This window comes from Falco biarmicus, chromosome Z, assembly GCF_023638135.1.
Source record: "Falco biarmicus isolate bFalBia1 chromosome Z, bFalBia1.pri, whole genome shotgun sequence".
In the NCBI taxonomy this organism is placed as follows: domain Eukaryota; kingdom Metazoa; phylum Chordata; class Aves; order Falconiformes; family Falconidae; genus Falco; species Falco biarmicus.
In genome coordinates, this window is record NC_079311.1 from 45,618,321 (window position 1) to 45,640,073 (window position 21,753).

At 38.0% G+C, this 21,753-nt stretch overlaps 1 protein-coding gene across 1 annotated transcript in view; it reads right to left on the reverse strand.

Annotated features, from left to right (window-relative positions):
* Positions 1-8,856: 8,856 nt before the first annotated feature.
* PTAR1 (protein prenyltransferase alpha subunit repeat containing 1) overlaps positions 8,857-21,753 on the reverse strand; it is a 38,282-nt gene continuing 25,385 nt past the window's right edge. Inside the window, exons 6-7 of the mRNA XM_056324422.1 lie at positions 20,132-20,445; positions 8,857-19,568 (exon numbers count right to left, since the gene is read on the reverse strand). Coding sequence (XP_056180397.1) covers positions 19,271-19,568; positions 20,132-20,445 — 612 coding nt within the window. The 3' untranslated portion in view covers positions 8,857-19,270. The remainder of the gene's footprint in view (positions 19,569-20,131; positions 20,446-21,753) is intronic.

Sequence of the window (21,753 nt, forward strand, 5' to 3'; positions counted from 1 at the left end):
ACCTTAATGAGGAGTCCAAGAGAGAGCTTAGAGTTTAATGTTAAGAGTTTCATTTTTAGGAGTCCAAGAGTTACCAAGAGGTAACTCCCAGTGAAGGATCCCTGGAGGCACAGACTCCATCCTGCTAGCGATCTACTGGATCCAGCAGATCACTTGCACATAGGTGGCTTTCAGAACATGCCACAAGTGTTATTTTTTCAAGGTGAAGCTGGTAACAGGTATCAGGTGTGGTCTTTTACCATTTTTTCTTTGAAGCACGTAAATGTCACAGTGGTAGCCGTCCCAGGCAAAAAAATACATCACATCATATCACACCTGCTGTTTGAGCACTTCGCAGCTGTTTACATTTTAGGCCTCACCACACTGCCTGTCAGGACTGGAAGTGCTCCTTTAAACACTGTTTGAAAGAGAAGTGCTGGTGAAAACATTTTTTTTTTCATTATAAAGTGGCCACTAATTGTATGTGATCCCTTTTCAAGTGTCAGTCTCATGATAATTTGTGATACCTGGGCCTTGCCCATCGGAGAATTGTAATATACGTTTGAAGGAGTCAGCGTCTTGTCCAAAGTTCAGTAAAAAAATAAAGACAAAACCAAAACCCAACCTAGCATAACTTACTACAAATCACTGAGGAAATTGTCTGGGGTGGGGAGGGTCTTGCATTCAGACCACAGGGGCAAATATGAGAATAAAAAAGTTAAAAGATTTTACTGAATTGGAAAGCAATTAAAATATACAAGTGTTAGCAGACCAAACATGAGAAGCTGTCACAGAAGTAGTCAAGAATATTTGTGGGGTTTAATGATGAGTGGAGTTGGATAATAAAGTTTTGTGGAAAATTGAAATTGTTCTCTGAGAACACAGAAGGAACAGACTAAATGAAAAACAATGGCCTGTCTAGATTTGTGTTTACACTAACATTTGCATTCATTCGAATTACAAGAGCTATGATTGTATATGAACTCTCTTATAACACGCTTTTTAAGGTGATGGTGAAGCACAGAGATAAATCAACTTCTAAATGTTAAGTGTGTTACTCTGTAAGCTGAAAATGGAGCATCTGCCTTGTCAAACTAAATTAGCACAGGAGGAGGCCTGCTTATTTAAATGAAGTTCAGATACGCCTGTTGAGTATAGAAAGATCCTTTCATACCCTCCATTTGGAAAAGCTTCACTTAATGGAGGACTGTGCATAAACTCTAGGCACCTAATGGCAGAAGGCAGCAACGAATGAGATGTGAAGTCCATTTGAAAGATGATGTATTTCATGCACAATTCCTTTCCACTGACATTTTTTCCTCTTGCAAAATAAGATTGCTGAATCAGGTTTGAAGGGGGCTGTTATTTGGAGAGGTGAAAATTGTGGGTGGCGCAAGTGAGTGAAAGGGTTCAGTGGATGGCTAGTTAAGAAATGTTCTGGCATGTGCACATGAACCAAATTAAGGTGAAAGGCAGCCTTATGGCTTTTGCTAAAGAAATGGGATCTTTGATTCCCTTGGTGAAGAAATTTCACCCATTCTTCAAATATGTACATAGGTACATAAATGTATGTTCACACAGAATGTGTTTTTTACAAGGACAAGAGGAAGAGAAGATCCTAGATCTACATTTTTGTCCCTCTTAGGAGAGTTACAGGAGACAGATGTGCTTCCAAACCAGTATAGACAAATTTAAAGTACTGAGAGCACAGTTCCTTTAAAAAAATGTTTGTGTTGCTGTAAAGATGTACCCAGCTATTATGGTTACATGTATTCTCTTTGGTTTACTTTAGCTTAATTTTAGCTGAAAGTAGCCTGATATCTCAGACCTCTCCTGTGGTTTTGTTGTTGTCATGGTTTTACAATATGTCACCATAAGAATAAATTGAAATATGTTAAAAGATTAAAGAAGGAAGCAAGCAAGCACTTTTTTTTTTTTAATTAAACTTTTATTAAAATGAAGCCTGGTTTTATTGATTGAGAATATTATTTCTTTATATCGATCTATACTGAAAATAATACACTTCATAGCTAATGCATAGGAAGACGCCCTACTTGTAAATTGTTTGCATTTCAATTGTTAAATCAGAACAACGGGTGCTGGAGACCTTCCTGAGCAAAGGCTGCTATGAAAACAGTATGTGCAGAAATTAATTTCACTAGTAGTTTTGAAGCAAACTATGGTAGGTAGGAGTTTAAAAAGTTAAACTGTTATAAGTTTTTTCTATATCCAATATGTTCACAAAAAAATATCAATACTAAGACTGAATACTGTGGTTCATATGTGGTATATCACAAAAATGCCAGGTATTCCTTTGCGGCAGTTATAACACTGCAGTCTCAGTAAAAATTATGCACCCTACTCATTAACCTAAGCACTTTCTATCTACTGTGTTTGTGGAATTTAGAAAATGAAATCACAAAAAATATATATACATCCATATATATTCTTGTATTATTGGAAAACATAGGAATACAGAGATCACTCAAACTGGAATTTAAAATTTCCATGCAGACAGAATTTATCTCCTTTGAGTGCATGACCAATGGCCTAAGGAGGCTGAGCCAGACCAGACAGTGGTGTCCCAGATGCCTCTTCCAGAGGATTCTTGTGCGATAATTCATTAAACAATCTGCATTTTGTTAAATATATGCATGCTGAGTATTCTTTGTTTTTTGGGTCCCTAGTAGGACCTGTGGTGTGCTGAGCAATGCAGAGCACCGCCACTGGAAAGGAATTTCGTGAATGTTAGAAATGCTATATAAAATGCTCTGTATACAAAGGCCTCAGGTTTTTCAAAGCAGGGTCAAAATTAATGGCTATTTTCCTCAGCTTTGGTCTTTAGCTTTACTGGGTTAATAACCTATGTATAAAGCATGGGCAGTGTTGCTTTATTTTATAGGAAAACAGAGAAAACTATGAAATATGGAATTAAAGCACGAAAGCTATGTTCACTGTCCGTAAACAAAATATCAAATCCTATATATCAAATATTAATATCAAAATTCCATTCATTCCAATATGAAGTAAACAGATTGCAGACTCCCTGAGGATAGAGACGCCAGCCATCACAATGTTAACTATCAAAACACTAACCACTAAGTGCTGACACTCTCAGGATCAACAACTATAAGACCAAGGATTTTTGTTTCTTTTCTCCCTTGCCATTACCTTTAGTTATTAATAATCTGTTCTAGCATAACTAACAAGCCCTTTCACAACACGTGACATGACTCAGGCTCTTCAGAACAAAAGTGACAGCAGGCAGGTGCTAAACACAAAAGCACAGATTAAATCCTAGATTCATCAAAATGAAACCAACAGTTGCAAATTACTCCCCTTTTGTCCCACAGCATACTGCTTAGCACATTCAACTACTGCACAGTTACCTTCTTTGCCGGAGCGGGGACACACTCCTTATTCTTCCTATGGAACCTTTGGCACTACAAAAAAAAACAAAGAAAAAGAAGGGGAAAAAAAAGGCAAAACACTTATTCACCAGTCCAGAAAATAACAAAGCGAGAGAAAAAGAAGTACGACAATATCTTGCAAACTAGTCACCGTACAGGGTGGTGTAAGGAAGGTTCAACTTCACTGACATCGCCGCATTCCCAGAAACACTCAGTGTAAAGTAGCTTTTACCCTTCACAAAAAGGACAGATCAGGCTTGAGATCTTCTGAGCAGCAGGTCCATTGGCCTCCTCCCTGCAGTGGTACAGCAGGTCTCTCATGCTGCATGATTAAGTCTCCTTTGGGGTAGCGATCCTGTCTTACAATCAGTGTGACACGAAGACCTAAATAATTCAGCAGGCTTCACCTCATCCCCTCCTTTGTCCTCCAGATTTAAGAGAAAATATGTTTTATATTTCTGCTTCCCTTATAGAAACCTCTAAGAAAGGGACGGAGATACGTACCTTCCTTCTTCTCTCGTCAACGTCCAAAGTTATCAACAGGTTGTTCCTGTGCCACCTTCTACTAGCTCCCACAAGTGATCTGACAGTTTCACCCATGTGCTGGTTAAGTTTGCAGTACTTGCTAGTACTGTTAGCAAGGATAGAAAAGAATTAGTATTACCCCAGTTCATTTTTCAGTTCTTAAATATGACTCAGTGCAGGCAGCTTTGCCCTGCTGTGCACCAATAAGCATTGTAAGTTTGCATCCCCATTTTCAACTAAGTGGCATGCACTTCGTTAATGCAGGTATGTTCTCTCCCACACAAGTTTTAGGCTTTTGTAATTGAAGACCCACTGCTGTCTGAGAAAACCCCAAATCTTGTAAGACAGAAAAGGAATTGATCTATTTATATTTCATATTGTTCCCCTTCCATCTCCATCCTAGCCCATAAGAAACTACTTCTCACCTCTGACACACACTCTCCTCTCCAGTTCCTCAATGAGAGCAGCTGCAGTTTTCCCTGCATGTAAGATGGTGCAGTCACAGATGGAGCAGCTGGAATAGTATTTTGTTTCTGTATTAGCTGAAGTCAAGCACCGCTAAACTGAATAGGCTGTGTTTGCTGAAACCAATCAATCTATTTTTTCAAGGCTTTTTCAAGCTTCTACATTTCCAGTCAAACTGAAAAAGGCTTCAGATAGTAAAGAATAAAGTTGTCACAGGGTATGATAAACTACACTGAAGCAAGGCTTTCAACTTCCTTGAAAACAGGCAAACATATTTGTGCAAGGGTATGCAGGAGAGAGCCTCTGCTCCCTTAAGGGTATCTGGTCAAGGGCCTTTTTAATACCAAAGGCAATAATAAGTAAAAGGGGAAGCCATAAACAAGAACACAGAGAGACACAAACCCAACAGATGAACTAACAGAAACAAAGGCAAGAAAGATCTCATCAGTCATACTAACGGATGGGTTATTAAGAAACCACAGGTAAATCAGAAAGTTGCAACTGATTAAATGCAAACCCTAGCGGGTCAGTGGAGCTGTGCAGACTGATGAAGGAATGTGCAGGAATGGGGACAGGGAGGAAAAAAGTAGTTGCAGACAGCAAGGAGCGCAAAAGGGGCCAGTCACCTGCAAAACGGGGCCAGAGAGTACATTGTAAAGACAGCAGTTATGCATGGAGAGGAAGGTTCCCCTTTCCATTTACGTCAGAAAAAAGCCATATTGCCCTTCGGTAGTGAAGTCATCCCAACCAGTATAGAAATTAAGGTCAACGGATTGTCAGTGGCTACAAAATTTTCATGGCTCTGTTGCCTAAACTCCTGTATTGACTATATGTTAAACAAGTATGTACACAAAGTTTAGGTCACACCGATCCACCCTCTCAAGTCATCAAAACCGATGAGTGAAAGGACTTCTAACCAAAGAAGAAACAAAGAAAAGATAATGGTAAGAACACCGTTCTCCAAATCATGCAGAGAGATGCCTCCACGTGAGGAAGTTCTGCCCGTGAGAGGAGACAAACTGGTAAGGTGTTGCAACCCCCAGAAAATTAGCTGGAAGTAGGACAAAGGTAATTGTGCTAGTGGGAGATGGTGACCTCCATCTCAAATAGCCTCCCCAAAAGAGGGCAAACCCCTGCTTGGGGAGCACGTGCAGCTGGTAAAAACCTTCAGCCGTGCTGTCTGAGGATGTGTGCTAATTGGCGTTAGAAGCAAGAAACTTGTAACCAACCCTGTGTGTGTGAACAGAAATGAATATGTAATACACCGTGAATGTGCAAGTGCTCTGCTGTGCATGTGTACCCTCGAGCAACTTGCTGAGCACGCTTGAGGGATAAACCAATGTTGGCTTTATAAACTATCATTTGGTTCGGAGAGTTTTCCTGGTTACCATTTTTGGTAACACCATGTTTTTCATTAGGTACATGTGTAAAGTAATGAACTAACACCACATAAGAAAACAAATGAAAAATGTGGTATGTTTAGATGGTCATTCTCTTCTACTTGCACTTCATAATATTTATTTGTTCTCTAGTACAGGGCTTCAAATCTTCCACTGTTTTCCAATTCCAATGAATATAAACATTTCCCAGCTACTGATAAGTATATGAAGACCTCTAGAACTTCTTTTGCTGGATGCCAGCAGGTAGTGGTGGCATTGTCTGGTTTTTCAGAGACATGAGCACCGGGCTGTTACCCTGCAGTCTGTTAGGGGTTGCTACACGTTTGAAAGGCAAGCCATGTACTCACTGCTTACTTTGTAACAGAACACTTGAAGCACCTTTGAGAATTACTCTTCTGCAGTATCTGGTAAAGATGTAAAAGGAGAAAGGAAGTGGAAGTGTTATGTCAAGAAATACCTCAGCAGAGAGAAGGAAGTCAATGGCGTGTAGTACGAAAAAAAAGCATAAGAAGTGGTTTTGTCATTTGGCCAAGTCTTACAATTATCTCCATGAGTTGTATCTGACATGCAGACATGCTGACAAGCTACAAAACCAGCGAGTAAGGGAGGAAGATAGCAGTTTGAGGGCAATTGTTTCCATAGCTGAAGTGGAGCATTTGCAATGGAAGTTTTCTATTTTATTGTGGGACAGCTTTTTTTTATTATTATTTCAGTTGCATATATTCTCAGCTCTGATGGGCCCTGTAGTAGTATCACTATTTCTTTTGCCAAAGTAACATCTGTTGGTGATTTCCATCTCAAAGGACAAGGTGGAACATAGATTTATAGCTGCAGAACCCATGGGGTTTCAAAGGTCTGTCTTGCTTTCTCCACATGAGCTTGCCTGTTTGAACAGAGGTGTTAGTGTGCCTGAAACCTCCATCGGACTGGGAAAAGTGACATTACTGAAGGTGCACTTAGTGGTTTCCACGGCAATCAGTGATCACCAGGTGGAGTCAAATAGAAGCCAGGAACAGAAATATCAGCCCTGCCATTTATCATCATTATCCACCCTAAAGCTAAAAGCATACATCTTTAATGAAACACGTACACCCATCAACCAAAGTAAAACTACAAGGCATCCCAGTTCTCTAGTGTCACTTCAGGTTAGTGTCCCATACAGCTAAACGTGCATACACAGAGACATGGCCTGGTTTTTAGCCAGGAAGATTTATCAGAGCTGCAAACAAATCAGTAGGGCTGTTGCCGAAACTGGTAACCAGGAAAACTCTCCAAACCAAACGATAGTTTATAAAGCCAACGTTGGTTTATTGCAGTGCTGGGAGCACGGGGGAATGTTTCCTCCAAGCGTGCTCACCAAGTTGCTCGAGGGTACACATGCACAGCAGAGCACTTGCACATTCACGGTGTATTACATACTCATTTCCGTTCACACACACAGGGTTGGTTACAAGTTTCTTGCTTCTAACGCCAATTAGCACACATCCTCAGACAGCACGGCTGAAGGTTTTTAGGCTGAAGGTTTTTACCATGTGTGCTCCCCAAGCGGGGGTCTGCCCTTTTTCAGGGGCGGGGTGAGCACCATTTGAGCTGGAGGTCGCCATCTCCCATTATCACAATTACTTTATCAGTTTGTCTCCCCTTTTGCAGCCACAACTTCCTCACTTGGAGGCTTCTTCCTGAATAATTTACCTAACAGTGTTCTCACCATTATCTGTTCTTTGTTTCCCCAGGTTGACCCCCATGGTTAGATGTCCTTTCACTCGTCAGGTCTGATGACTTGAGAGGGTGGGTCATCTTGACCTAAGCTATGCACTTTCTTGATTTAACTGTATCAGAATTTGTTAATTCGGGAGTTTAGGCAGCAACATCAGGATGACAAGACAATCTAAGAAACATTTAAATCAACTTCAGAATTATTTGACCTATGATTCCAGTCATGCCCTGTAAAACACACAACCATCTAACTTTATTTGAAAAATTATGTGCAGTTACATTGAAATATTCTAACATAGCCATTTCTACGATTAAAAAACGCAAGCCCAACCACACATTCTGTCACTAATTCAGTATCTTTTAGATTCATATTTAATAATTTATTAAATTATTAAATTTAAGTTGTGTGAATCTCAGAATTATTTTTATTACAGCCTGGAATTAAAGCTATTTAAAGAGCTATTAATTATTCTGATATAAAAGGGCTGGAAGCAAATCTACTGCAGCATTAACTCGAGTCTGTGAAAGACACCTTAACAAGTCAGACAGTTTTGAATAAACAATGAACAATTTTTGATACCTGAAAGCACAAAACTATCCATGAAGTAGAATGTTATTTAAAGAACTTAACTGCAGATCTAAAACCTTGACACTGTGGATCCAGGTGTTAATGCATATATATTTGCATAATTAGAAAGTTTACAAAAAAAATGAGCATACCTCCACCATCTTTTCATCCAGTTCAGATTAGGCTGCTTCTTCAGGTAGTTTCATAAAATTTATACAGCAAAATTTATGTTCTAAAGGCAATCAACTGGGATCAAAGTACCATGCTTCTATATTATCTCAGACTTTAAAGTATGTTTTTTGAATATAAGATGGCAGTTACTTGCCTCTAAGATCTGTGAAAAGTTTACCTTCAACTGTAACAGTACTGAAATTGTACAGACCCTGGAAAGACTGGCATAAGCTATTTCAGTTGATTCCAGATTTTAAGAAAGGCAATCACGTCACTGAACATCATGCTAAAACCTAAAAGTTACCAAAACATAAGCATCATTCAGTGGCCCAAGTTCTCCAACACTATACAGTACAGCCAGCTGTCTATTGCTAGAAAGAGATCTCACCGCTCATCACCATCCTTTTATAAACCAAGCTTGAACAAAAGATATAGGAATGCGTAACTGCCGATGTTTAAATAGATAGAAGATAAGTCTGCTGCCATCAACTAAATTCACAATAGGAGACACAGTTCCTGTTAAAAGATTAACACTGAGAAGAGATTAGCAAGAATTAGGAAGGATATCTGTTAATAAACAACGAAATTGGAGTCCAGGATTGTTGTCACAGAAAACAAGGACTTTTTTAGGAGATGAAAAGTTTATTTAAAAATTGCCAACATTTAACAAAACGATTTTACACTATGTTCCATTTTCTACAGAAATACAATAACTTACAGCTGTGCTTAGTCCATTCTGTCACTAATACATATAAAAACAAGTCTGCTGATAAATATGTGAAAAAAACCAATCTATTTACCAACCACCACTAAAATAGTACCTGTAAGTTTTGGAAGACATCTGCATAGAATAGTTAGGACTGTAGGGGTGCTCTTTCTTTTTTTTTTTTTTTTTCCCCATTTTATTTTGTACTACTAGGATATGTAAAAATTTAATTAACATGCAATACAAAATAAGATAAAACAAGGTAAAACTCAAGTGTGCACAACTGGAAAGCAGCGCTAGGATGCCCTCCTACGTTTCTAATTCAACATGAGAAAACTGAGTATTTTACATGGTGGAATTTCAACTTCCCTTCACAATAAACCTAGTTTTATAATCACAAAAATCTATACTTGGCTAGGTTCCACTGAAGATTGATTAAAGGTTTGGAGAAAATTGCCCAGTACTAGATTAACAACAAATAATTGTAGAACATATCAAATCAACATTAAGTAGATGCATTTTAAAAAGGAAATTACCTGTTGCCTAGTTATAAGCATTTGTGAGATGACAGGGTGACTAACGTGCAGCTTATTGTTACACCAATAAATGTGTATAGCACTTCTGGAGAACAGCAACATCTAAGCTATTCACTATTAAGACTTTCTCCCTTTGATATTGCATCAATTATCACATGGCACTTAAAAGCTAAATGGGGGAGGGGGGGAAGGGGCAGGAAGGCGGGGTAGCTAGGAAGCTTTCTTAGCTATTGATACCCCACAGTACCCAAATTTTTCTCTAGCTGCCCTTTTAAACCTGTAATATTCTACAGCCTTAAGAGTTTATCCCCAACCACAGTGCTAATAAATATACACTATTCTGCTTTTATCCTTGAAGCCATAAATACGGCCATTTGTGAGAGACACAATCCATCACACTAAATATGTCAAAGCTACCATGTAGTGGCTGATATCCTCTCCACAGCATGATCCGATGTCAGTGAAGTCAATAGGAATTCTGTTCAAGATTTAAAAATCAAGCAGATTCAAAACAAATCAACAACCAGATCCTGCAAATTACTTCTATACAAGGACTCAGGAGGGTCTCTTTCTCATACTAAGCTTTGCAATTTAATGAAACCCCAAATTAAGTAAACCAAGATTGTACATATCAGCTCAGGACCTCCTTACATGTTCTTTCTACCTTCAGTTGCAGCAGCTAGTAAGAGGGAAAAAAAACCCCAATAAACAAAAACCCAAAACCAAACAATCAAACTGTATGAGCAGAACATATTTGCTTTTTTAAGTTTTGTATTTAAGATTATGAGCAGTACTTTCAGTAATGCCCTGTGATTTTAGGTGCTCATTTTAGAACATCTGGAATGAATCACACTGTCTAGGAAGAGAGAGGAAAGGTGCTGGCATTTTCCAATAAAATTGAGCCCTTTAAGGAGTGCTCTGAAATATAGTAATTCAAAATCAGAAGGCATCCAAAATTATGAGTAACTTTGAAAATCTTTTTTTATGTGATTAATTTTTATAAAAAGAACTTGAGAAAAATATTGAAAATAAAGTACCAAAAAGACTACTTGTTGTTTGTATTCAAATACCAATTTTAGTTGCTAGTCTGTGTCTTGACATACTTTGTCCTGTCTCCTGTTGTAGTTGACTGGCTCCCAGGTACGTGATTAATGAGGCCAGTGTGCTTTTTAACTTGAAATTTAGAAAAACATGTAAATATCTATTAATGAAAAACTAGAAAGAATTAGAAAAACAAGAGGATGTTACAAACCGTATAACGTTAACAAAACACGGTCTTGGGAAAAGGAATAGACACCATAAATATGTCAAGCTGGGCCAGAACAAGATAAGCTTAAGGAGAACCAAATGATTAATGAGACCAATCAGAAAACTTGTGGTCCTATATGTGAACTATTCTAATTAGCATACTAAAAGATTCACCCTCGAGCAAAGAAGGGCCCTTACTAACAAATACCCCTCCCCACAGAACATGCCAGGTGAAAAAAAAAAGAATGGTGTACCTTTAAATGGAGACGAGGCTTCTAAGAATCAGTGATAATTAAGTGCTACCAAAGGTAGTTATACACTTTGAACATTTGTTTACAAACTGTTTCACTCTGTATTGAGAGAGGTAGCTTTTGTGGATTACCACCTAGTGCCCTTCTTTACACAAAGGAGAATCAAAAGACAGAAATACCTTGACTAGGTGTACGGTGCCAGTTCACACACCAGGAACAGGCCCGCTTACAGAACACTGTGATGATAAAGCACTTAATCCAAAATACGCCTGTCTGTTCCTTTCTGCAGGACTCCTGGAAGGTAACCTCCAGGTAGGACACTGGCTGAGCGCTTCCCAGTTCTCCCACCTTGCAAGATCTTACAAACCCTTTCACCATGTCAAACACTCTCTACAGGCACTTGGAATAAAGCCCGCCACTAGTAATTTGGTTTGTGTATGCACATATTAGCCCAAGTATCATGAAAGTAAGCCAGACCAACCAGGGAAGCAAGAGATCTTGCTGTTTCCAGCAGAAACCCTGATGCTGGCAACAACCCTGCCAGATTCAGACTTCATACATGTCTGCCATGGAAGAGTTCTGTTTGCAGACCACCAGTGTTATAAAGAAACAGCTGTACATGGAGGATTCACCTTTTCCACAGGACTTTACATATAGTTCTGCTGCCCAACAATCCACCCACACATATATGCACACTTACTGTGGGAAAATAAGTATAGATGATTTATTCACAGATAAGCTCTCTACTGATGACAAAAAAAAAAAGAACCCCCTGTGAAAGGAATTAATCCTATGACAAAGTACAACAAGTGAAGAGCAAACTTAATGCTTTGTGTTCACTATCCTGTAGAACACTGCTCATTTATCAAATTACTTTCCAGTGTCTTACTGTCATGTCATCATTTTATTCTTTCTGCTACAAAATCTACCATTTATCTCATTTATCTGCATTGGAAATCTACATAAAATTTACAATGGTCACAACTGTGGATCTGAAGTTTTCATAGAAAAAATATTAAAAATATTTAAAAAATTATATTTTAAGCCAGCTGTACTTCCCCCTAATATGAAAACTGTGAGAATTTTTTCATGTATCTTGACAAAATACACATTTTGCCCTACACAGAATAGTACTTTGATGGATATAATGGTCTTAAAAAATTAGCATTTAATGGCTCACTACCTTGGACCTCAATGCTACTTAAAACCATTTAAGACATCTACTATTTCTATTACATGAAATTAAAGATGACATTCCCAAGTACACTTTTCAAGATGACTACCCAGTTTTAAATGTAGCCACTTCAAAAAAGAAAAACTGGGACAAAAGGGAATGGACACAGTAAGTACAAATACATCTTGTCTTGTAAAAGCAAGTTTTTTTTCTAATTTATGTAATTTTTCAATAACAGGCAATACTGCATTAAAAAACCCCAAAACATCTATCTACTCATTCTATGCAGCCATTCAGGAGATCTTACTGTATTAATGACATTCCAATTTTATAACTTTATTCACAATAAATGTACAGGAGTACGTCATCCACAAAAAGTTCTTTGTTTCACCATAATTATATTCAGAAGGTGTCCTGTGAAAATACACACCTCACTGTGGGTTATCCCCATCCTCATCTATACAGTAGGATTAACAGCAGGTTCCAAATGGTGCAGATAAAGATGCTTAATAAACTAGACTTCAGTCAAGAGTTCTGCTCTTCAGAATAGCTGCATCATACTTTAAGTGTCTGCCAGCTATCAACAACTAAAAGCTTTTGCAATTCTAGCATTCAGACTCCTAACATTACTTAAAAAAAAAAAGAAATTTAAGATACATAGTGCATCTACACAGATACTGTAAAAAGCTTCCCCGTCATTACAACACACGTTTTTGTGAGGTACTGAATAATTCCTGTTGAATAGTACTAGGGAACTCAGAGAAGAAACCCAGCAGCTGTCAGGAGCTTCCTGTAAGACTGCAACAGCAATTTAAGATACAGAATAACACTATGATACAGATGAAATAGTAAGGTCTAGTGTGAATCATTAGGTACAGTATTAGCATGTGGATAGATACAAAACACTATGCTAGACAAAAAAAAAATTAAATCCAGTTATTATGTTTCCCTTTTTGCTTAAATCAATAATTTTAAACTGTAAAAATGTACCCTAATTCACTACAATAGACTATGCCCTGAGAAGTAACATTACACACTAAGTAAAAGCCATTAGAAAGTGTCAGGTCTATAATTCAAAAGCATAAACTGTCTACAAGGAATTTCTTGGAAGCACATATTTCCTCCATTTTTCAGCAGTACATTGCTTCTTCAGCGGAAAAGACTAATAAAAGTTTATGCTGATTGTAGCTTTCCCAACTTTAACTACAAGATTTTTTCTTTTCCTCTTTAAAGTCTTCTGGGGAAACTAGATGGCTTCATAGATAAAGCTCTTGCTTTTCACCTCTGAAAGAGGATGTAGGCCTAGTATGAGGTTCTGAAAATAATGAGCCTGACTAACTCCACTGAAGGACATCAGTCAGAGCACTTTTTGGGAGGTAGTCAGAGTTATCTAAACATGAAATGAGGCCACCTCACCAATGCTTTGCTACATTCTTCTTTGCTGGTTGGAAGAACAGAGGAGAGGTTGGGAAGAAAACACACCTCTGAGCACATGGGAGAAAAAAGAATGAAAATTATCTTAAGACAGGGGTACTGAACTCCCTTTGGAACTTATTTGAATGTTAAGTGCATTTGCGAATAGGTGAGTTACCCTCTTTCCTTTGTATCTGACATTAATAAACAGTAAGATCTAATTGTAAAGACGTCTCATCACCAAATGAATACAGGACAAACATGCATTTAAAAGTCACATCTACATTTCACTTCACTGCTTCTTTTTTCAAAATTGCTCTAGAAGATACAACTTAGGAGTTGTGGGCTTCTTTTCCCCCCACACTGTTAAGTACAATGGTTCACTTCCTACTAAATTAAAAAAACCCTAAGCAACATTCTTCCCACACAGAAGGCAAAACAAAACTAAGCAAACAACCTCATCCAAAAATTCAATCAAGTCTCTGAAAACTCACCACTTCAATTATTCTCTGGTAGTCACATTTTGTTTGTTGTATTATATGTTATTGTGAAAAAGCAAGCTTGTTTAGTCTGGCTATGTAGACAAGCCTTTCCAAACCCCTTTGTTTCTGCTCATCAATATTATACAGTACTGTTTCAAAAATTCATTCATTATCTACTTAGGGAAAAAAACCCACTCCTGTCCATAAACACTAGCTACACATTCTAACTAAGCAGCACTAACACAAAACTGGAAATGCCAGAAATTTTGATTGCAAGACAGAACCTAAGCTTTCTCACTATGTTACCACTTTACTTAATTGTCTTAAAATAAGTTCTATATAAGGTTATTAATCAAACAGTATAAATCGACAACTTATGTTTCCCATTATTTAAATGACACAAGGATTTGACTGTATAAAGAATATGTAAGAAGTCAACAAAACACTAATATGCAGGCATGAATAGATTAATACTAACCAGAGCAGCTATAGCAATGCGTTCCAATAACAACTTTATACAATTTTGTTATTGTAGCTATCCTTAATTCTGCATGTGTTGCTCCAGTGACTGTTAGCACAGAAGATAAACCAAATGCCAGGGAAATAACAGTTAATGTATTTAGCAGAAGAGAATTCAATGCCTTAAAAATGCGATTCCTTCTCATTTCTGTAGTTTCAAATTACATTTGTTCCTCAAACCCCTTTGTTTCTAGCACAAATAAATTCTACAAAGACTAATCTGGTGAACAAAAAGAATTCGCATCAATTCAAGTGAGACCTACTGCTGCACAAGATAAAAATCAGTAAAGATGCTGAACTTTATATGAAGACATTTACAGATGTACAAAGTTTGGGGTTTACATTTGAAGGAACTTCAGAGCGAGAGCTTTGTATTCTGTGGCTTCTGCTGGACATTTTCTCCACAAGAATGTTCATTAACTACATTCTAATTCTCTGACCTCTGAAAAACAAAACAACTGAAATACATTACTTAGAGTAGCTATACTCAGTAACCTTTAGGAATGTTAACTACCAATGGTCTGAAACCACTTATCTTTTTTGCAAGTAATGCCCTGTGGAAAAATGACTAAAGTTATATTGTAACATTAAAGAAATTTTAGGATAAAACTGCAGCTGCTACTTCCAGGATGGAATGCAGTTGGTACGCAGGGAATCTACTCCCCAGTAGTTCCCCAGGCAACACAACCTGCAACCTTAGCACATGCTACGAGGAACTGGGTGGGAGCAGGGGTGGTCGGGCAGAGTGAAGACACCTTGGCTAGGCCCTGTTGTACTCCCTGCAGGAAGGGGAACTTTATGGTACCACGTACTGATAAACTGCACAGTAGCTGTCAAGGAAGGAAGGTAAGGGAAGATGTCTGCTGTTGAGCCAGTAAGTGTGGTGAAATTGCTTTCCTTGGATGAACTTTACTCATTATAATACCAAAGCATACCTCCATCTCAAGGTAAGCCTCCAAGGCACGACCACCCCTCAACTAAGCATGCGCTCTATTTTTTTTATTTGATTGTACCTTTAAAGGTAAAGCGAGAGAATTTTACACCTATCAGTAACAAAAGTATGTATGACTAGTCACCCAAGCTTCACCTGGAAGTAAAGAAATAATAGGAAAGTAAGTTAGGAAGGGGAGAAATTAGGGAAGACTCCATCATAACTGCTGGGATTGGGTGACAGGCCAAACCTGTCTTCTCCCTCATAGGGACACCTATCAGGTAAGAACTATACTCTATGCGTGCTTAATGATTAACTTCAGCTGGCTTTTATTATTAGATTTTGTGCGTATACTATTTCACAGTTGTTCTTGCAGTCAGTGTACTATCAATGACAATCTTGAACCTTAATCTGTCACAAATCTGTATAATATAAAGGCTCTCAGCTGAGATCTGTTTTGTGTGAGTTTCCGGCAACTCGAATAATTGATTTGACTAGTGTATCTGTCACCATAAATCCCTGACTGGGACAGTCTAATCACCCTCCAGTCTAAACACCCTGCAGAGTCTCTGCAGCGAGCTGTGACAGGCCAGTTGGATGCATTGGTCTAGTCTTTCCTTGGACATTGACAGACTAGTTGAACATAAAGGGTTGAGGCAGGGGAAACTTCCCCCTGAACGAGAAATGACCAAATGACTCTGCAGTTAATTCTAAATGGTTAGACAGGTATGTTCCAAAGATCATAGTTCCAGAGCATCACGCATTTGTGAGCTTAATGCAATTTGCTGTATCTCTTCAGTCATTCCATGTAAGAGGCTTCAGGACATTGACAGATTCAAGTAATTTAGTTATGTATTTTCTTCTTTCATATAATTTATCTTGTTACCATGAAAAACTTAAAGCTTGATTTTGACAGCTTGTTCTTTGCATTTCTTTCAAAAGGGAAGATATGACTTGTTTCAATTTAACTTTTAATGTTTAGTTTTCTGTATGGCAGAGTCAGGTCTGCAAACATTTCTAAATGTAACTGCTCTCACTGGATTAAAGTAAAAAAAGGCGAGGGGTGGTATTTAATCAGGTGTAGGCTTTAAAACCCTACACCTAAAAGTCATACTACAGCCATCAGTGTTTTGTAAAAGTAGTAAAAATTTCAGCACCATCTCTAATCAGAGCTCTCAGAACATTTTCCAAGTATGAAAATACTATGTAACATTCTTCAGTTACATAGGAACAAGTATCATCTTCCTCCAAGCACACGTAACTCATGCTGACATCAATAAGAACTGCACACGTACATATGAGGGCTGCTGTTTGATCTTAAGTGTTTATGATGGAATGACTGTCAAATTCAATAGCACAGTACTTCCACGACATAGCTCTAAAAGCCAACTGAGACTCCAGATTATAGTCTGGAAGAAATAGATAATGGGTTTCAAGACAGATTCTAGTATAAATCTTTCACTGTAAAAACCTCAATCATTCTAGTGCAAGAAGAGAGCATCTTCTCCTTTCCACAGCTCAAGAAACATTTCTTACCATGCTCCCACTTCCCAGTCTGCTCCTGCCACCAATTTTTTTCTCATGAATAGGTAATTTTTGCCAAGGTAGACAGAACACACAATTGCATTACTAAATGTCTTAGGTAATCTAGGATCAAGAACCATGATCCTTAATACATTACCAGCTGACTTCACACTTTCCAGGTTCATACTAATCATTAATGGGTGGGATACTGTTAACAAAGCTGACCTAGGCTACTGCACATGCCTAAATGTATCTTTCATACTCAAAATTAACATCAGGTTCTCTAGGGTGGGTAAAAGTTCTTGCTCAAGTTCTTAAGTTCAGACTCCAGTTTGTACTTGAACCCACCCGTTTGTCAGTGGTCATAGAGACAACACCGTACAATGAAATTATCCTCTCAAGCCATTCCCACACCACCTTCATGCATCAATTACAGTTCTTCTGCAACTAAAGCAATCAACAAAAACAACATCCCAGAGCACCTCAAAACAAATGACCATGTAATACACCACCCTAGCTACACAGAGAGAGGTGTGGATGCCCACTGAGACAAAGCTGTGCCATGGAGATGCTCAACCTTAGGTCAGTCTTATCCAAGTACTGTAAACAAAACTGTACATTTAGAAGTGTCTCTGTTAGCTACTCTGTGCCTGAAATGAGTTATGAACATATTCTCAAAGGCTAGAGGTGGTCTATTTCCATTTTGAATTACAACAGTAATGCCCATCCATCAAATTATTTAGAACTGTTGGAATTCCACATGGTTTGAGTGCCTTTTTTCTTTCCAAACTATACCTTTCGAGCAGGCTACCTGTTTCTTTTTCTCCCTCACTGCTGCTCTCTCTGCCCAACAGAAACAGCAGCTTGAAACTCAGAAGTCAGGAGGCACTTTGGGCAGGAGAAATATAAAGCAATTCTGGTGAAGAGTCTAGCTCAAAAATTAATCCCCTCAGTGATTATACTGTTTGGAACAGAGGCAATGTTGCCATTATATAAACGTCTACAGTTGTACAATATTTCTCCCCTGGGTCTTTGGACCAGCACAATTAAATTAGTGTAAAAAAATCCCTTAATATAGAGAAGTTCTAAGGAAATGTCAAAATAAACCATTCACGTTTAATTTCACTGGAATAGAAATATGTTTCAAATTCCCTTAAAATTTACAGTTATGTAAACAGAGATGTATGGTTGGAGAAGTGCTCTTAAGCAAGAGTCAACAGAAAAAAATACCAAAGATTGAAAGTCTGCAAAACAAAAGTGAAGAAAGCGCTCCATTGTGCTCTTTTTTTTTTTTCCCCTCAATTATATAGTCTCAGTGACCAATCAAAAGAATTACTTTTACTCCATCATCAACTGGACTTGCGTGGTCTCGGTTAAGTAACAAGTTACCAATGTGTGATTTAGCAGGCTGAGATTCTGTAGTGTACATAATACATTCAAAAATGTGTATCAAGTGTCATTAATTCTGGATTGTTGAGATAAAATAAATAGATAAATACCAAGTTGGAAATGAAGGTAGTCTGTTCTAAGAAAAATATTTCCAAATATAGTTCTGACTGTGTCAGTGCAAACGTGGGTTTGAATTATTTTCTGTCACATATTCCTGTATCTACTTTTCAGGATTTCAACTTCATAGACTTTCCTACCAAACTCATGTGACAACTAATAAGCAAACAAAAACCCAGTTACAATAGTAAAAGGCATGGCTCCAATACTGTTACCAGAGCCTTAAGAAAGAGACATTGCAGTATGGTGTTCTACCAAAGGTTGCTAATGAAAAAGTAATAGCACTCATAGCTGAATACAGTCTGAATCCAATAAGGTTATTAGCAAGATGCTGCTATAGTAAAGAGGAACAATCTAGAAACAGGTTTAGCTGATACTGACAGATTCTCCTGTACCTTTTCCAGACATTGTTTCAAAAGCATTTCAGACATTTTTTTTTTAAAGCCAAATGATTCAGAGTTCACCTTAATGCAGAATTTATAAAATAAGAAAATGGCATGGTAGAAAGCTGACAGAGTGATTTCTTAAAACGGTTAAAGAACAAACTGTGTTTGGTTACTAAAAAGGTACGCTAGTTCTTTAATAAAGTGACAGACTTCTACTCTGAATATGAACTTTAGGACTGACCATCGAAAGGAGTGAGAAACACATGGTTAGCTAAAACACTTGCAACCAAGACATGCATTTGTGTCTGAAAAGAGAATATTGCACTAAAAGAAGAACCCTGAAGGCTTTAAACCCCTCCTTCACTGACCTAAAAAAGTAACTAACCACTTTCTATAAGCAGTAGCAAACCTGGCTTGGTCTGCATCCCTACAAGTTGATAATACTTGATCAATGAATTTGTATTCCTTTTCTGGACCAAGAAAGTCCTGCATAGGAGCACGCTTCAGGCGTTTTGTTTCTTGGCTATAACCTTGTTTGCTGCTGGATTCATTCAAACCATCAACATCCATTTCATCACTGCTGTCCACAGATGATAACACCGCACTCAGATGAGGAAGTCTGTTGCTTAGATGATGCTGAAGGTAGAACATACACCTTCTTCAGAGGAAAAGGAAGGAAAAAAAGAAAAGAAAAGGAAGAAGAAAAAAAACAAGTCATGCACTGAAAATAATCTGCTGTTGCTACTGAACTGCTCCAGTTCATTTGCCATCCCACCAGATTACCCCACAAACAGGCACAAAATCTGCTGTCACTCTACAAAAAAGGACTCAGTGTCACCTCGGCAAATCTGCTGTTACCTAGTCAGGCACATAAACCCATCCGGCAAAGCAGAGTTTTTCTGCAGCTGATCCATCTTCTGCTATCTTTTGCTCATGTTTAAACATTTTAAGCATGTGAAGGCTGCGCACAGTATCTTGTGCCTCTTGCACAAACTATAGGGACAGGTGGAGCTTATATCAAGATACTTAAGCACAATCAAATTTTCCATTTGATAGTTCTGATTATGCTCTTGAATGTTTTCCAAAGGCTTAAGATATGGTAGCTTAAAAATATTTTATTGAGTAGTACCTTTTTAGATCAGAACAAAAATTTGTCTGGAAACATCAGGCAAAGAACAATCCACAAATCGGAAAGACACTCTTTTGATCAAGTCCTCTTACCTATGACACCACAAGGTTTCATGCCCTGGGTAAATATCAATCAGTTCAGTGCAGAGCTCCAACTCTTCCTCTAAACAGCGGGGGAGATCCACACTCTGCTCTTCCACACAGGCAGCTTCTGCCCCTGCGCTCTCCTCCTTTTGAAAGCTAGTGTTTTGCTTATTTACCATTTGATTTTGTATCAGTACATTCTTGTCAGTCACAGTTCTGCCTATCAAGGAATTGAGTAAGAACTGGCGGTAATGAAATCCACTATGGTCTGAGACATGCATGGATACCCAATATTTAGTGGATGCAAGTTCATCAAGGAGAATCTGAAACAAAAAGCAGTGATAACAAAGTTATCAATCAGTGTACAGGAGGAATCTATTACCGCTGTTTCTGTATTAAGGTAACCTCTTCTCTGTGGATTTTAGCCACTGTGGTAATGGTTTAAGAACACAAACAGAAAACCGAAATATCACTGGCCCTTTTCCACTGTGTGCTGACAAGTATCTTGGCATCCCTGCACAAAAGAAATTACACTTCTTCCAAACTCTGAAAAGGTAGCTGTGTCAGAAACCTTCCCACAGGGTGAGGGGAAAAAAAAACACCAGATCACTTTTGATGAGAAATAAACAGTGGTTTAAGAAGCTCCATAGTTAGGAATAAAACCTATTTAGAGGAGGCAGAGGGTACAACAAACTACATGGATATCAGTATAGAAGTATTTTAACTTTTGTCAGAAGGTGAGTGAGTTGCTTAAAAAAAAAAACACAAACCAAAAAACCCTACTAGAACAAATGGTTGTATTTCATTAAAGGCTTTAAATTCACTCCTCACATTGATCCTTCTCTGGAGTATAAACTCTCCAAGAAATCACAACTACCTTTTTTCATTTACATCTGAAGGCTGTGGATAACACCTTACCGTTATATTCTTGCTTTTAATCTTTTTTTTTTTAAGCTACCTACATCACTTAACAGTACCAGCTGATGCAAAGCAATTTTCATAGGTGCAAGTCTTTCTCTGCAGCACAAGCAGCACACCACCCACAAAGAAAACCATGGGAATGTGCAAGACTAGTTATACAGCTGTGGTGCGTGTGTTCTGAAAGATATTAGAGCAAATACAAATGACATAAATAGTGCCTTCTCCCTGAGATACTCAACATGCTTTTTTAGGTCTTGACAAGGAGACACCAGCAAACTGAAGGGCACTATTAAGTAACAGCCCACACATGGGGTTTTTAAGGGGGCTGTACTTTAAACCACAAGATCAGCTTCTCTCTTCTCAGCAGAACTCAACTTACTATTTTAAATTTCTGACCATTAAAATTTAAAAACCTATTAAAAACAACGTAAGGCTCAATGGCAACATCAGAAAAATCAGATTAGTCTTTATTCAGCTGGAACTGACACTATGCACATTATGTCCAACTTAGATCTTAGAATAATCCGATTCATTTACCAGACACGTTTATAAGCTACAAAGCTATGAGGGAACATTGTAATTATGCATTTTAATGCCTGCACAAAGCAAACAAATGATTTCCAGCATCACTCCTTACCTGAACTAGAAAACCTTTAAGAAAACCAAGACAGAAGATTGCCATTAAACCTCTTGAGATCTACAAAAAACAA